Genomic DNA, 17,776 nt, shown 5'->3' on the forward strand with positions numbered 1-17,776 from the left:
GTCTTTCTCTGACTGACTTATTTCGCTTAGCCTAGTACCCTCCAGTTCCATCCACGTTGCTGCAAATGGCTAGATTTCATTCTTTCTCATTGCCAAGTAGTATCATGTTGTATATACATAAACCGCATCTTCATTATCCATTCATCAGTTGATGGGCATTTAGGCTCTTTCCATAATTTGGCTATTGGTGAAAGTACTTCTATAAACATTGGGGTACATGTGCCCCTATGCATCAGCACTCCTGTATCCCTTCAGTACATTCCTAGTAGTGCTATTTCTGGGTCATACAGTAGTTGATTTTTACTTTTTTGAGGAACCTCCACACTGTTTTCCAGAGTGGCTGCACCAGTTTGCATTCCTATCAGCAGTACAAGAAGTTTCCCGTTTCTCCACATCCTCACCAGCATCTATAGTCTTCAATTTGATCATTTTAGCCGGTGTGAGGTGATATCTCAGTGTGGCTTTGATTTGTATTTCCCTATGATGAGTGATGTTGAGCTTTGTTTCATGTGTCTGTTGGCCACTTCTTTGGAAAATTGTCTATTCATGTTTTCTGCCCATTTCTTCACTGGAGTATTTGTTTTTTTGAATGATGATTTTGTTAAATTCTTTATAGATTTTGGATACTAACACTTTATCCTATATGTCATTTCCAAATATCTTTTCCCATTCTGTCAGTTGCCTTTTAGTTTTGTTGATTGTTTCCTTTGCAGTGCAGAAGACTTTTATCTTGATGAGGTCCCAATAGTTCATTTTTGCTTTTAACTCCCTTGCCTTTGGAGATGTGTCCAGTAAAAAATTGCTGTGGCTGAGGTCAAGGAGGTTGTTGCCTGCTCTCTCCTCTAGGGTTTTGATGGTTTCCTGTCTCACATTCAGGTCTTTCGTCCATTCTGAGTTTATTTTTGTATATGGTGTAAGAAAGTGGTCTAATTTCATTTTTCTGCATGTTGCTGTCCAGTTCTCCCAGCACCATTTGTTAAAGAGTCTTTTTTCCATTGGATGTTCTTTCCTGCTTTGTCAAAGATGAGTTGTCCATACATTTGTGGGTGCAATTCTGGAGTCTCTATTCTACTCCATTGGTCTATGTGTCTGTTTTTGTGCCTATACCATACTGTCTTGATGATTGCAGCTTAGTAGTAGAGGCTAAGTCTAGAATTGTGATGTCTCCCACTTTGGTTTTCTTCTTCAATATTACTTTGGTTATTCGGGTTCTTTTGTGGTTCTATACAAATTTTAGGATTGTTTGTTCTAGCTTTGAGAAGAATGCTGGTACAATTTTTATTGGGATTGCATTGAATGTGAAGATTGTTTTGGGTCGTATTGACATTTTAACAATATTTATTCTTTCAATCCATGAGCATAGAATGTTTTTCCATTTCTTTGTGTCTTCTTCACCTTCCTTCATAAGCTTTCTATAGTTTTTAGCATATAAATCTTTTACATCTTTGGTTAGATTTATTCCTAGGTATTTTATGGCTTGTGGTGCAATGTAAATGAGATCAGTTTCTGTATTTCTCTTTCTGCTGCTTCATTATTGGTGTATAAAAATGCAACTGATTTCTGTACAATGATTTTATACCCTCCGACTTTGCTGAATTCATGTATCAGTTCTACCAGATGGAGAACTTGTGGAGTCTGTCAGGTTTTCCATATACAGTATCATGTTGTCTGCAAAAAGTGAATGTTTGACTTCTTTGCCAATTTTGATGCCTTTTATTTCTCTTTGTTGTCTGATTGCTGATGCTAGAACTTCCAACACTATGTTAAACAGCAGTGGTGAGAATGGACATGCCTGTCATGTTTCTGATCTCAGGCGGAAAGCTCTCAGTTTTTCCCCATTGAGGATGATATTAGCTGTGGGCTTTTTATAAATGGCTTTTATGATGTTTAAGTATGTTTCTTTTATCCTGAATTTCTTGAGGTTTTTATTAAGAAAGGATGCTATATTTTGTCAAATGCTTTTTCTGCATCGATTGAGAGGATCATATGGTTCGTATCTTTTATTAATGTGATGTATCACATTGATTGATTTGTGACTACTGAACCAGCCCTGCAGCCCAGGAATGAATCCCACTCAATCACAGTGAATAATTCTTTTAATATGCTGTTGAATTAATTTGCTAGTATCTTGTTGAGAATTTTTGCATCCATGTTGATCAGGGATATTGGTCTGTGATCCTCCTTTTTTGTTGGGTCTCTGTCTGGTTTGGGAATCAAAGTAATGCTGGCTTCATAGCATGAATCTAGAAGTTTTCCTTTCATTTCTATTTTTTGAAACAGTTTGAAAAGGATAGGTATTAACTCTGATTTAAATGTCTGGTAGAATTCTCCAGGGAAGCCACCTGGTCCAGGACTTTTATTTTTTGGGAGATTTTTGATAACTGATTCAATTTCTTCACTAATTATGGTTCTGTTTAAATTTTCTATTTCTTCCCATTTGAGTTTTGGAAGTGTGTGGGTGTTAGGAATTTGTCCATTTCTTCCAGGTTGTCCAGTTTGTTGGCATATAATTTTTCATAGTATTCTCTGATAATTGCTTGTATTCCTGAGGGATTGGTTATAATAAATCCATTTTCATTCATGGTTTTATCTATTTGGGTCCTCTATCTTTTCTTTTTGAGAAACCTGGCTAGAGATTTATCAATTTTGTTTATGTTTTCAAATAACCAACTCTTAGTTTCATTGATCTGTTCGACTTTTTTTCTGAATTCTATATTGTTTATTTCTGCTTTGATCTTTATTATTTGACTTCGTATGCTGGATTTGGGATGTCTTTGTTCTTCTGCTTCTAGTTCCTTTAGGTGTGCTGTTAGATTTTGTATTTGGGGTCTTTCTTGTTTCTTGAGATAGGCCTGGGCTGCAATGTATTTTCCTCTTAGGACTGCCTTTGCTGCATCCCAAAGGGTTTTGATTGTTGTGTTTTCATTTTCATTTGTTTCCATATATTTTTAAATTTCTTCTCTAATTGCCTGGTTGACCCATTCGTTCTTTAGTAAGATGTTCTTTAACCTCCATGCTTGTGGAGGTGTTCCAGACTTTTTCCTGTCGTTGATTTCAAATTTCATAGCACTGTGATCTGAAAGTGTGCATGGTATGATCTCAATTCTTTTACATTTATTAAGGGCTGTTTTGTGACCCAGTATGTGATGTATCTTGGAGAATGTTCTATGTGCACTCAAGAAGAATGTGTATTTTGATGCTTGGGGCTGAAAAGCTCTGTATATATCTGTCAAGTCCATCTGGCCCAGTGTATCATTCAGGGCCATTGCTTCTTTACTGATTTCCTGCCTAGATGATCTGTCCATTCATGTAAGTGGAGTATTAAAGTCCCCTGCAATTACCACATTCTTACCAATAAGATTGAGTATGCTTCTGAGTAATTGGTTTATATATTTGGGTGTTTTCGAATTTGGTGCATAGACAGTTATGATTATTAGCTCTTCCTCATGGATAGGCCTTGTAGTTATTATATAATGCCCTTCTTCATCTCTTGGTACAGACTTTAAAGTCTAGTTTGTCTGATATAAGTATGGTTATTCCAGCTTTCTTTTGACTTCCAATAGCATGATAGATGGTTCTCCATCCCCTCACTTTCAATCTGGTGTCCTCAGGTCTAAAATGGGTCTCTTGTAGACAGCAAATAGATGGGTCTTGTTTTTTTTTTAATCCATTCTGATACCCTATGTCTTTTGACTGGAGCATTTATTCCATTTACATTCAGTGTTATTATTGAAAAATACGGATTTAAAGTCATTGTGTTATCTGTAGGTTTCATGCTTGTAGTGATATCTCTGGTCCTTTGTGGACTTTGCAACATTTCACTCACAGAGGACCCATAGGGTCTCTTGTAGGGTTGGTTTAGTGGTGATGAATTCCTTCAGTTTTTGTTTGTTTGGGAAACCTTTTTCTCTCCTTCTACTCTGAATGATAGGCTTGGTGGATAAAGGATTCTTGGCTGCATATTTTTCCTGTTTATCACATTGAAGATTTCCTGCCATTCCTTTCTGGCCTGCCAAGTTTCAGTAGATAGGTCTGCTACTACCCTTATGTGTCTATCTTTGTATGTTAAAGCCCCGTTCATCCCTCGTTACTTTCAGAATTCTCTCTTTATCCTTGTATTTTGCCAGTTTCACTATATGTCATGCAGAAGGTCAACCCAAGCTACGTCTAAAGGGAGTTCTCTGTGCCTCTTGATTTCAATGTCTGTTTCCTTCCCCAGATTGGGAAAGTTCTCAGCTATGATTTGTTCAAATACACCTTCAGCCCCTTTCTCTGTCTCTTTTTCTTCTGGAATTCCAATGATACAGGTATTGTTACGTTTGACTGAATCACTTACTTGTGTAATTCTCCTCTTGTGATCCTGGATTTTTTAAATCTCTCTTCTCAGCTACCTCTTTTTCCATAATTTTATCTTCTAATTCACCAATTCCCCCCTTTGCCTCTTCAACCCGTGCTGTGGCCACCTCTGTTTTATTTTGTACCTCATTTATAGCATTTTTAAAAATTTATCATGACTATTTTTTATTCTTGGTCTCTGCAGCAATATATTCTCTGCTGTCTTCTGTGCTTTTTTCAAGCCCAGCGATTAATCTTATGACTATTATTCTAAATTCTTGTTCAGTTATATTGTTTATATCTGTTTCGGTCAATTTTTTAGCTGTCACTTTTCCCTGGAAATTCTTTTGAGGAGAGTTCTTCCGTTTCATCATTTTGGCTAATTATCTGTCCCTTATGAGTTTGAAAATCTTGTTATGTGCTCAGCACCTGTGAGCACTGCTATATTAAAGGGGGGTCATACACTGTCTAGGACTTGGCCCTTCAGGAGGTGTTTTTTGGAGAGTGTTACTTGCACTCTGTTATTGTGACTTTGGTTATTTCATTTCCCTCCTCACAGTGATGTTTCGACCCTCCACCAGACGTGCTTTGATTTTTTCCTTGAAGTAGCCCTGGAAAGGAAAGCAAACAAACAGAAAACAAAAACACACAAAGACACAAACACATCAAACAAACAAATAAACAAAAACAATCCAAAAGCAAGAAAACAGAAACACCAGCTACAAGTAAAGATCAGGGTATACTTGGTGCTGATGGAAGAGCACATACAAGGAGAAAAATGACTGGGATGGGGAAAAAGAAAAAAATAAACATTGACCAGGAAGAGAAACTAAAGGGCTTAATCCAGAGAGAGAGAGAGAAAGGAAAATATAGAAGCAGTGAGGAAAAAGAAATGAAGATAAAGTTACCCAGACAGAAATTATGCGGGTGATTATTCCAGAGAAAGGGAAAGAAAGTAAGAAGGAGGTGTAGAACAAGTATCAAGAGAATGGATTAAATGTCTGCTTGAACAAACCAACAACCAGAGTAACCAGCCTAGTGGAGGGAAGAGATAAGAAGGAGAAAAGGAAGGAAGAATATATCTATATAACAAGAATTGCCTTAGAATTAATCCAGGCAATGAGCAACACTGGTCTGGAGGAGGGGGCCATCGGGTTCCTCAGTGTCTATCCCCGCTCCAGTAGAATGCAGTGACCTATTGTGGAAGGCTGTGGTTTGGTATAGGCAGGTCCTGCCTCTACTGTGGTTCCAGAAGAGCTATCCCAGAGGCCCCACCTTGGGATGACACCCACTTATTCTGTGACAAACATCCACTCTAATAGGAATTAAAAGAAACAATCATCATAAGAATTTTTTTACATCCCACTTACAGTGAAAGGTCCAAATCTAGGCATCATCTTTTCCTTTCTGTCTCCATGTGGGTCACAAGGCCTCCTTTAGGGATTTATAATGAACACTATTTACTTAAGTGGACATCATGGACACAGTAGGAAACAAGGTGATGGCGAAAAACATGGGAGGTGACTCCTTCAGTAAAATTCCTATTTCTTTGCTTCTATTACCTGATGTCCTAGGAGTGGGGTTGTGGAAGGAAATCTAGAGGCAGGCATAGAAGATAGTTTAAAAGTCCCATACATGAAGCAGAAGAAAGCACAGAAGAGTCAAAAAATAAATTTCTGGGACAAATGCCCACAGAGTTTCAAATGGAGCATCTTCTTTAAAGGAAAAATAAAAGCAATATTTGTTTTCTTTCATCTATTCTGCATTTTTTTATATGAAAATTCTGTTCAGATGAAATTATCAGTATACTTATTATAATACCAAGCTCTGATAAAAACCTGATGGCACATCTATGCATTTTAGAGAAATTTGTGCATCATTGAAAATGAAATTATTTCTTTTACAGGAACCAGCTGGTTTCAGCAGTTATTAAGCTTGATTTATTTTGAAGAACATCGCAAAGGCATTGGGAATCTGGAAACAGTTGATCGAGTCCCCTTCTTCGAGTACAACTTTCGAAAAATGGATTTTGTTGAAAGACCATCTCCTCGTCTCTTTGCTACCCACCTCCCATACTACTTGGTTCCAAGGGGGCTGAAGAACAAAAAAGGAAAGGTAGGAAATAGACCATGGCTGCTGAAAAATAACTGCTCTTTTTTTTATTGTTTCATTTCATTTCATTACATTGATACTGCACTCATCTAGCTGTTAGCAAATGTGGCATTTCGCATACTTAAAGTTTCAATAGCCATTTGTGTTCTTATCTTACAGTATGAGATTTTTATCTTGCACCCTTTGTTTTCTGATTATATAAGTAATACATCCATTAAAAGATAAAAGAGTATATTTGTGTGTATTTAATGTAATGTACAGAATGTATTATAATATCATGTACATTATATATTATATATCCTTTAATTTTTTAATTAGCTGTATTACCAAGTATATATAAACTGCTAACAATTCCTTTTTCTTTTCTCTGTGTGCCCTCCTTGCTTCCTTGAGACACTTCCAAACTATTTTGCCCACTTTCTCTTCAAATGTACCTAGTTCATTGGAAGTCGTAGGAAAGTTCAGAGCAAATCATTTGTCTCTACTGAATGATCAGTCACCTCCATCTATTGATAATTTCAGCTCTTGGCTCATTTTCTTCCTTTCTACCTCTTCTCCTGTCACTCATGGGATTATTTCAAAGTTGATGTGCATTGTCTCTGGCTGGCCAGACAGGAGTGAAGCCAAATTGCACCCAAAGGGTCAACATGAAGGAGGCACTCCTTGTCAGGGCCACACAAGTGCAGGATTTCCTCCTCCAGGTTGACCCATCAGGCTCTGCACTGGCCTCCCATACCCCTAGCCCTGCCGGGTCTCTCAGGGTTGACTTCAACTCCAGCTACCTTTTCTTCCACCAACTTCAGTAACCCTCTAAGACAACATATGTGTTATAAGCTGCCTTTTTTAAATGACACTATTTGCTGTCTGATGGAATACATACTTACCTGTGTATTTATTGTCTGTGTTTCTGGCCAAAATGGAAATTCTTGAGAGAGATGGAGTTCGCAATGCATATGTACATTGAATAAATTATAAAAACGATCATCAGTAATTGCCCTAACATGAATCTTGACTTTAAGCACCTTGTTATCTGAGTGCTGTCTCCTTTTCCTCCTACTCCCTTCAGGTGTCCCTTGCAGGGGTGTGTCGGCACTTTCAGGTCTCCAGTTCCCCTCTCCCTCCACTTCTTCCCTCTCACTCAACATTTGTCCATACAAGATATGTCCACACATATCTTTAATTTCTCCTAACCCACCAATGACTCTATATTTCACATTCAAATCCCATTTGCCAAAATCTCTTCCTCCATTCAACTCTGTTACGATCAGCTGCCAACACCTAACTCTGATGAAACAAAGTTGTTGTATATTAGGACCTATGTTCATGAAACTCCTAGTGTGATATGAAAAAACCGAAACACTTAAAAAGTGGGTCTTGTCTTTACATTTGTGGTCACAATTCTCACATTTTACTTTTTAAAAACTATTTTGCTTCCACCCTTCCCAAAATGACTCTTTGATGCTTTTTTCTGTTCTCAAAGCTCGACAGCATTCTGCTCACCTATCCCGGAAAAGGCTATCCAATAAACCATTCCCAGTAGATGCCCTCCATATCCAAAGCCTCCGCTCACTGCCTTCCCTCCTTAAGAAGAAAAGGTGGGGTGTGTAGACACTTTCTATTCTTATTACATATCTGCCCCTCCACTCATGGTTTGAATCCCTTCTTGGATCAGCTTTCTCTATCCCACTGTTTCACAAATGGGAGACATTTTCGTTGCCAGAATATTGGCAATATTTGTAGGCATTTGTGGTTAGAGTGGTGATGGTGTTATTGTTAGTGGTTGAGGCCCAGGATGCTGATGTATGCCTTATGATGCTCAAGGTAGCCCCAACAACAAAGAGTTTTCTGAGAGTAATGTCCATGGTGCCACTGTTGAGAGACTTGCTCTATTCTCAAAGATTTTGCTTGAACAATGTAACATTCATTTTTTCATTCATCACCGATTTCCTTTTGTTTAACTGGATCATTCTGTTTGACCCCAAATCAAGTTTTCATGTAGCACATTTTAACAATAAAACAAAACTTGTCTTTCTCCATTTCACTTTTAGCTACTTTCCTTCATTTACTGTTTGAGGTCAACTTAAAAGTATTTAGCCTCACTCTCCACTCTTTCATTGAATCCTGAATGTCAATGTCACTTTTTTTTTAACGTTTATTTTTGAGAGACAAAGAGACAGAGCACAAGCAGGGAGAGACAGACAGAGAGAGGGAGACACAAAATTCAAAACAGGCTCCAGGCTCTGAGCTATCAACACAGTTCCCAATGTGGGGCTCCAACTCATGAACCGTGAGATCACGACTGGATGCTTAACTGACTGAGCCACCCAGGCACCCCTCAATGTCACTTATTTTTTATAATTTTCAAAAAGCAGGGATTATTTCTTGATCATTTTACTTGGCCTATTACTGACATCTGACATAATTGATCACTTTCTACTTCTTTAAACATTTTCTTTTCCTGCTGTTCCAGATAGGACATTCCTGGTATCAGCCTGTCTCAGTAGACACTTAGAGCATACTCTATCCAGCAACCAATTCCTCTCCTCATATTTCATGTCAGCGGAACTCTCATTTTGTTTGGGTTTGTATCCTCTGTGTGCTTTTGGCCTGATAGTTTAATCCCCAGCTGGGGAGAGGGTACAATTTAGTTGGTCCAAAGCCTGGTTTTGGTACCAGGAATCTTGCAGTGATTTATTCAGATACAGGTAAGTGACAAGCTTATGAGCAATGACACAGGTAAAGAAGTTTCTTCTTCTTTCAGAAGTTTCATGTCTTCTCAGAGAAGGTTTCTTCACTCTTTAAAGAGACCATGGGGATGAAAAGTAGTAGCCATCTGGGACATGGAGGAGATTCAACAAGTCAGAGTAGAAAAGTGGGAGACTCTAAGTCCATGATAGCATCAAGATGATGAGTTAACCCAACCTGCTGTACTCACATCTTGGCCTTGGTGTTCTGTGAGAAAAGTTGATAACTTTACTATTTAGGAAATGTTATTTGAGTTTTTTTTAAACATATACAATAACATTCTGAGATACTGTTCCTTCCTTCTTCCTTTCTTCCTCTAACCTTTGAGAAGTGAGGATTCCCGTGTATTCTCCCTCTGTAATTAATACCCCAGTTATAGTATCTAATCACATAACTTTAAATACAATGTATGTACAGTTGATTTCTCCCTTTAATTCTAGACTAATGTAAACTATTTACTATTTCCTATATTATATCCATAGAGATTTCAAATATCTCTATGGACTTTATTATCCAAATATGGAACTCAAATATCCAAATGGAATTTTGATTTTATCTTCAAAACACTCCTCTATTAATAACTTGTATCATTATCTACTTAACAGGGGTATGATCAAGATATGTGGCATAAGTTACTCAGCTATCCCATTGTGTAGATGTCACTTTTACATAAGTATATGGATTAATGAGAAGAAGCCATTACCCAATCCAAAGCCAGAGACATGAAGAATCATAGCAAGGGAGTGAAAAGAACTTCTTCCTTCACATTTAGGAGGATTTCTTATTTCTTTATGGAAATATCAACTGCTGTTGATATTTATTTGATGTTATCCACCACTTTGTTAACATCAAGTAAATCCCCTGAGTGAAAGACTCTATTTCCAGTGCAGTGGGATCACTCAGGGCTGACATCTATTAGCTCATCTCCTAGCTTAAGCAGGCAATGTGCAGGGAGGTAGAAAATAAATAAAAGCTTTCCTATAATGAACCTGGAAGCTTCCTCTATTAGGAACTAACAAACTATACACATGCCATTTCACAATGAAGATACAAGCCTTAGGTTTTATTTTTGTTTTGTTTTTTTTTTTAATTTTTTTTTTCAACGTTTATTTATTTTTTGGGACAGAGAGAGAGACAGAGCATGAACGGGGGAGGGGCAGAGAGAGAGGGAGACACAGAATCGGAAACATGCTCCAGGCTCTGAGCCATCAGCCCAGAGCCCGACGCAGGGCTCGAACTCACGGACCGCGAGATCGTGACCTGGCTGAAGTCGGACGCTTAACCGACTGCGCCACCCAGGCGCCCCACAAGCCTTAGGTTTTATACAGAGCCCCTGAATATCCTGTACACATGCTGAATAAGCCATTTAATTGTGGGTTGGACAGATATTGATTATATTCTCTATTCTAACATCATTGGGTTGCTTATTGTTTTATGAAATTATATCTTCTGATTGGTTATAGTAAACAATTTTAAAAATGAATCCCATATTCTTTTGATGCAGAAAATACTGAACTGGTGACTTCTATCTTCCCAGTATTTGTGCTTTACACTGTGAAGGTATATAAATAAGAACCATGTAAACCATACACTGGGGCATCAGAAAAAACACACTCTAGGTGCACCAGGGTGGTTCAGTCAGCTGAGCATCTGACTCTTGATTTTGGCTCAGATCATGATCCCAGGGTCCTGGCATAGAGCCTCACCTTGGACTCTGCACTGAGTGTGGAGGCTTCTTAAGATTCTCTCTCTCTCTCTTGGGGTTCCTGGGTGGTTCTGTTGGTTATGTGTCTGACTTTGACTCAGGTCATGATCTTGTGGTTTGTGGGTTGGGACCCTGAGTCGGGCTCTGTGTTGACAGCTCAGAGTCTGGAGCCTGTTTTGGATTCTGTGTCTCCCTCTCTCTCTGCCTCCCCCCGCTCATGCTCTGTCTCTCTCAAAAATAAATAAACATTAAAAAATTAAAAATAACAATTCTCTCTATTTTCCCCTCTCTCCTGCTTGTTGTCTCTCTCTCTCCCAAAACCAAATTAAAAACAAGAAAAACACACTAAATTTTCTAAGATGATTGAAAACATTTTAGCAGGTTTTTCCTATTGCCATGATTTATAGCTAAGAGGCATTTTCACATATATTTATTGATGTAGGAACAAGAGAATATTGTCGCTCTCTGGGGGAGTTAAGAAGAGGTACCATGTGAGGTGTGTCTTGAGGAGTAATTGATAGTCACTAGTCCAATTGTGAAGAGAGAGGCATTGCAGGGAATGAGTAAGGCAAAATACAAGAGAGAGCTGAATATATGCATGATATGATACGGTTAGGAGACTGAAGTTCAACTAACAGGCTTCATCCAATTGTAAGGTATTAGGGTAAAAATATAACAGAATGAAAGCTTCAGAAATATTGAATGCTTCCTTTCTTTGCAGATTATTTACATATACAGAAACCCTAAGGACGTTACGTGCTCATATTTCCACTTTTCAAAGAATGTGACATTACAAGTTACAAGTTCCTTTGAGGAATTTATGGAACAATTTCTAGAAGGAAAAGGTAACTAAAGTTTTATAAACTAAGTAATAAGTTTGATGTCTTGTGGTGTTTTTAGACTTAGTGAATGGCAGAGGGAGAGAGGATGCTGAAAAAGAGTTGCATGGGTCAGTAATCAACATATGAAGCTAGTTGGTAGGGTCACTTGGGTAACCAAGTTCAGCCACTGTTGCAAACACTGATCATTCTCTCTCCCTCTCAGGAGAGTGTCAAGATTTCAGTCATACCACCAGAAAATATGTGCATCTAATATGAAAAGAATATTTCACTAGCACACAGATTTCTGTTCTAGCTAAGGGAGAAGAATCTCAGTTTAGATACCGGTTGGGAACTTTGCACTGCGTATTGCAGGGGGCACCTCCCAGGAGCTTCTATTTGACAAAGTTCCGTTCTACATTCTTTTCTTTAAAAAGTACTTTAAAAAATATTTTTATTTGTTTTTTAATGAATCTCTACACCCAACTTTGGAATCGAACTCACAACCCCGAGATCAAGCGTTGTATGCTCTATTCACTGGGCCAGCCAGGCAACCTCACATCGTTAGGATTGATTCTGAGGATGATGATCTGGAACAGCAGAGTTAACAGATTAGTCTGTAATGCACTGTGCCCAGCTGCAGTGACTCATCAGCAAGTCCTCATGTTCCACGCAGCAGGGAAATAGCTCCATGCGCCTTTGGAATCAGTGAGAGGAAGGAGAAGCAGAGGATTCCTCCTTCTGTTCCCTTTTGGTTTTTCTTACCCCATGTTAAGGTGATTTCCTGTCTATATGAAATGCGCTTTTAAGAGACCAATTTCTCCTTGAGTCATGTAATTGTTTCGTGGTGGAAGCTGGATGGTTTTTCCACAACCAGGCGCGAGTGGAAATCTGAAATCTAGCAGCACATTTCCTTTTCCTTCTTTGTTACTGAGGCATCCTGCATCTTCTAATACTGTATCTTATTTTCAACGGGTTCAGCATATTTACCTAATTATGTATCTGTTCTCCCCACAGTGTCGGGAAGCCTTTGGTTTGACCACATCAAAGGTTGGTATGAGCACAAAAGCCTCTTCAACATCCAGTTCTTGATGTATGAGGAGATGAAGAAGGTGAGAAACGTGACATTAGTGACTTCTCTGAAGCTGTAAGTCATCCTGGCCGAATGAATATCAAGGTTCATGCTCAGAACATCCAAAGGACGATATCAAATTTGGGATCCCAGATACAGTGTACCAGGAGACGTTCTTCCAGTATCACTTCTAAGCTTTCTTTACCAGGTGTTCATTTCCAAAGCATACTGGAGCTTTCTTTTCAAAGATTGTCTCTGTGTGAGGAATTGTCTGTTGATGTATGTGGGCATGCATATCTTTGATTATTTTGAGCCAGGTTATTGGTCTCTCTTTCATGGATTGTTAAGTCTGTTTCCTGCACTATGTAATCTAGTAACATTCTACATGTTATGTTGCACCTCTTGGGAAATTTTAATCTTGTCTGCATTGTATATGGTTAAGCATTGCAAGAAAAATTAAATGAAAATGTCTGTGTATGATTAGAAAGAATTCAGCTCCTGGACAGTCAAGTCCAAGTGGCTTAAAACAGAAGAAGTTCTACTGCTTATTGACTGAATTCCAGAGGTAGGACATCCTGATGCTGGGTGTGGCAGCTCAGACATGTCGAGAATGTCCCTGCATTTTCTGTCTTTCCTTCATATCATATTTGGTGTGGCTATGATGTCTCCCCTCGTAGTAGAAGAATGGTTGTTGTAGCTCCAAAGTCATGTCCTTAGATGATAGCATGCATGGGAGAAAGAAAGGGAAATGGGAGAAAAAGGGCTTTCTTGCCTTGCACTGTTTGCACCTTTTCTCCATGAGGAAAATCCCTCTCAGAAGTTTCTGTTTCATTTCCTCTTTCGGTTTCAATGCCAAAATGGTGTCATGTGACCACCCCAGACTAATATCTTGTAGAGGACAATTGGATTGCCATGAGGGTCTTAGATCGATCAGGATCATTACTAGAATGGGCCTGGGCATTGCTGCCAGAACACCCCCCCCAGGGATCTCTTAGCGAGAAAGAAGACAAAGAGTTCAAGGCAGGCAAGATGAAGGGCCGATGAATAGTTTTCACTAGTTTGGGTTCCAGCTGCCCCAATATCATGACAGCAAGACTAGACTGTCTTGTTGAGACCATATCTCCTACCAAATAAGAGATTTAAGTATCTGGCCAGCCTTGCAACCTTCCTCACAATATGGGCCATCCATTTCCTCCAACCTCATCTCCCAGCTTTCTCACCCAAAGCCTGTCAGACAGATATAGCTCCAGGGAAACTCAACTTCTAATACCCTATGACCTGATATTTCATACCTTCCATGCAACCACAGTGTTGCAGATATTCTTTCTTTTGTCTAGATTCCATACCTTTAGTTTGTCTACCTAGAAAACTCCTGTTTTTGCTTTAATCCCCAGAACAAATTTCTCATCTTTGTTGAAACTTTCTCTGAAATCTGTTACACAATTACTCTCAGCCCATAGGTCCTACTACTGAATTCCCAGCACTGATCCCCTGTTGTGGCTCTGATCACTGGCACCATCATGCAGGGCAGTGTTTGACACAATAGCTACTCCCCAAATACTTGCCAAGTTACCACAGATAAAATGAAATATGAGCGTTCCTAAAATTAACCCAAATGTGTTCTAAAACAAGTCAAAGTTTAATTTACCAAGAAAGATAAGCAAGTCACTGCTTATGGTCAGCTCTAGTTCTTTTTTTTCTTTTCTTCCAAAATTGTTTTATTTTTTAATTCAACATTATGTATGTGACCAAGTTTTGTATTCGCTTTTTCTTTTCTTTTCTTTTTAAATTTCCATCCTAGTTAGTTAGCATATTGTGCAATAATGATTTCAAGAGTAGATTCCAGAGATTCATCCCCTATGTATAACACCCAGTGCTCATCTCAACTAGTACTTTCCTTAATGACCTTTTCCCATTTAGTCCATCCTCCACCAACACCCCTTACAGCAACCCTCTATTTACTCTCTATATTTAAGAGTCTCTTATGTTTTGTCACTTTCCTTGTTTTTATACTATCGTTGCTTCCCTTCCCTTGTGTTCGTCTGTTTTGTATCTTAAATTCCACATATGACTGAAGTCACATGATATTTGTCTTTCTCTGACTGACTAAGTTTGCTTAGCATAATACCCTCTAGTCCGATCCACGTTGTTGCAAATGGCCAGATTTCATTCTTCTTGATTGCTGAGTAATGGTCTACTGTATATATATACCACATCTTCTTTATCCATTCATCTGCCAGTGGACATTTTGGCTCTTTCCATACTTTGGCTATTGTCAATAGCGCTGCTATAAACATTGGGGTACATGTGCCCCTTTGAAACAGCACCCCTGTATCCCTTGGATAGATACCTAGTCAACTCCATTTATCAAACCAGCCTTAGTACCTATGATTTACACTCCCATAATGATATTTAGTTGTGACTCATGTGTAAGTCTTTCTTATAATGTGAATAATTTATCATACTGTGATTTATTATAGGATCTCAAAGGTTCTCTGTCAAAAGTCTGCAAGTTTTTGGGGAAAGAGCTGAGTGAGGAGGAAATGGATTCCATTGTGAGACAGGCCACATTTCAGAACATGAAATATGACCCACGGGCAAATTACAAGAATATAATAAAGACCCGATATGGGTTAGAAGCTAAAGGTCATTTCCTTCGCAAAGGTGAGGTTGAACAGTGAATGGCTGTCCTACGCGATGGTATGAGTGGATTAAAATGTAGCTTCTCAGCTTCTTGGGTTACTTTTATAACATGGAGCTCTCATGGCCCACTGCCCTTCTGTAGACAGATGATTTTCCATGATTTCCTCTTGGTGCTCTTCAAGAGACTATATATCATATGGTCCCTGAATGTATCTGATTAATAATCTAAAATCATAAAGCCTTCTCCATGGCCCCTAGAATTCCACCAAAGACTAGTACAATGTCTGCCACAAAAGGGATGTTCACTTACTGTTAGATTCTTTCCCCCCATTAACATGGGATGAGCACATGTGATGATGAGTTTAATGGTGGGTCTGTTGGCCGTCACTGGCTGCTCTTCCATCTCTGTTTTTTCCCAAACCTCCGCCAGGATTGATTTAACAACACACTTTTGCTGTTCTCTTGTTATTGTGCATGACTATCATGTGTCCTCTACTACCAGAAACTTACGTCATAAAAATGTATGGAAATATCTCCATTAGGTCAATATCTCTTACGTCATCCTGAGTGAGTTTTTAAATGAATTGACTTTCATAAACTGATAAATTTGAACATGTTAGAATATTTTTATTATTTTATACAATCATTCTACTTCATACTTTGTGATATTCTAACAGTACATGGGACATCTATAATACAGAATTTTAGACATAAATTTTCTACTTAATCACAGGGTTCTATGCTTGCATGTATAGTAACAGTAAATATTTGGTTTGATTTCTCTACATGAGTATTTCCTTGACTAAATCTATAGATCTTTATCCATTCAGCTCAACAATGTGAATCACTGGTAACTCGAAGCCAAACTGAATCCCCTTCCTGTTACTCTCGGCATACCCTGTCATGTTGTAGATGTTATGACCCCTCTCAGCTGCCATTATCATTGTACTTGCAATTTTTTTCTTTGAAAAAAGAAAATTTTCTGTTTATATATCTTTAACCCACCTGCAAATGAGAGACTGAAATGGCCAAGAAGACAAATAGCAGGAGCCAAATTTCCTTGTGGAAGCGAGGAACATTTTCTTATGTTTCTTCTGCCCAGACACGTACTTTTCTTTTACATCTTATGTAATGGAATGTCATTTGCCCTAGCTTTACCATTCCTGCACTATTTGTATTTTCAGTTTCATTAGTATTTCAGTCTGTTTCAGTTATTGGCTTACACTTCCATGTGCTTTTCCAATCAGTGTTTCTTTTCTTGCTTCTTCTTCTATCAGCCTCTTTTGTCATCACGACTCTGTGTCTATAAGTTTAAGTAAGACTTTTGTAAACCTACAGTGAGTACAGATGGAATAATTATACGTGAGCCATTCCAAACGGTATGAGCTTGGCTATATTTTAAAAATGTCTCTGAGCATCCATGTCCTCATCAGTAAATATTTGTCCAAGGAAATCTGATTTTGGGAATTTTTTAAAGGACTGCTGTAAACTAACACTAGCCCATGCTAACCTGGAACAAAATAGTAAACAAGCTGCAGGAGTTTTCTCCTTTTCCCTGTGGCTGACAGCTGAGGAGTTGGGCTAATTACTTAAATTATAACCTAATTGCCATGATGAGTTTGTGTCCCCCTCGCTGGCCATAAGGTGGGAGAGGCAGGGGCATGGTCATATGCAGGAGCAACTGGGGCCTCAGTGGGGAGGAAAATAAAAAACCAAAAACTGATGTTCCTCCCAACTCTAGGGCATCATGTTCCCTCATCCCAGAATCTTCACTGAGGCAATTTCTTTGCTTTTCCTCCCAGGTACCATTGGAGACTGGAAAAATCACATGACTGTTGAGCAGAATGAAAGGTTTGACAAGATTTTCCAAAGGAAAATGAAAGATTTTCCCTTGAAGTTCATCTGGGATATGAATGAAGAATAGAATTTTAAGCAATGCAAACTATTTTAAGAAAGCACTTTCAGAAATAAATATATTGAAGTGTATAATTTCATCTTTGACTATCATTGGCTCATTATTGACAAACCTCAGTGATTAATAAATATATATATGTGCCTTTATATCATTTTCCATCTGTGCCCTGTTTTCCATTTGCTGGAATTCCTCAGTTACTGATCAGGAGAGTATTTCTTTCTTTGATTTGGCATATGATTATGAAATGGTTTTTGTTTTATATTCAGAAATTCCAAAGCTCTTGAGCAAAAAACGGGTCATAATAGGTGGTTGATTTGACATCTTAAAATAGATGATTCCTAATGTATGAAAAACTACTTACGGGCTTTCTTGATATTTAAGATTTTAATTTTTAGGTAATCAAATAAGTCAACCTTTAATTTTATGGTTTC

The 17,776-nt window shown here is 38.3% G+C and overlaps 1 protein-coding gene across 1 annotated transcript in view; it reads left to right on the plus strand.

Annotated features, from left to right (window-relative positions):
• The window catches only part of LOC115514983 (amine sulfotransferase-like), a 28,239-nt gene extending 10,885 nt beyond the window's left edge, over positions 1 to 17,354 (plus strand). Inside the window, exons 2-6 of the mRNA XM_030317101.1 lie at positions 6,242 to 6,450; positions 11,619 to 11,742; positions 12,733 to 12,827; positions 15,268 to 15,451; positions 17,233 to 17,354. Of these exons, the coding sequence (XP_030172961.1) occupies positions 6,242 to 6,450; positions 11,619 to 11,742; positions 12,733 to 12,827; positions 15,268 to 15,451; positions 17,233 to 17,354 (734 nt within the window). The remainder of the gene's footprint in view (positions 1 to 6,241; positions 6,451 to 11,618; positions 11,743 to 12,732; positions 12,828 to 15,267; positions 15,452 to 17,232) is intronic.
• Positions 17,355 to 17,776: the final 422 nt, after the last annotated feature.

The sequence above is a fragment of the Lynx canadensis genome, chromosome B2, assembly GCF_007474595.2.
Source record: "Lynx canadensis isolate LIC74 chromosome B2, mLynCan4.pri.v2, whole genome shotgun sequence".
NCBI lineage: Eukaryota > Metazoa > Chordata > Mammalia > Carnivora > Felidae > Lynx > Lynx canadensis.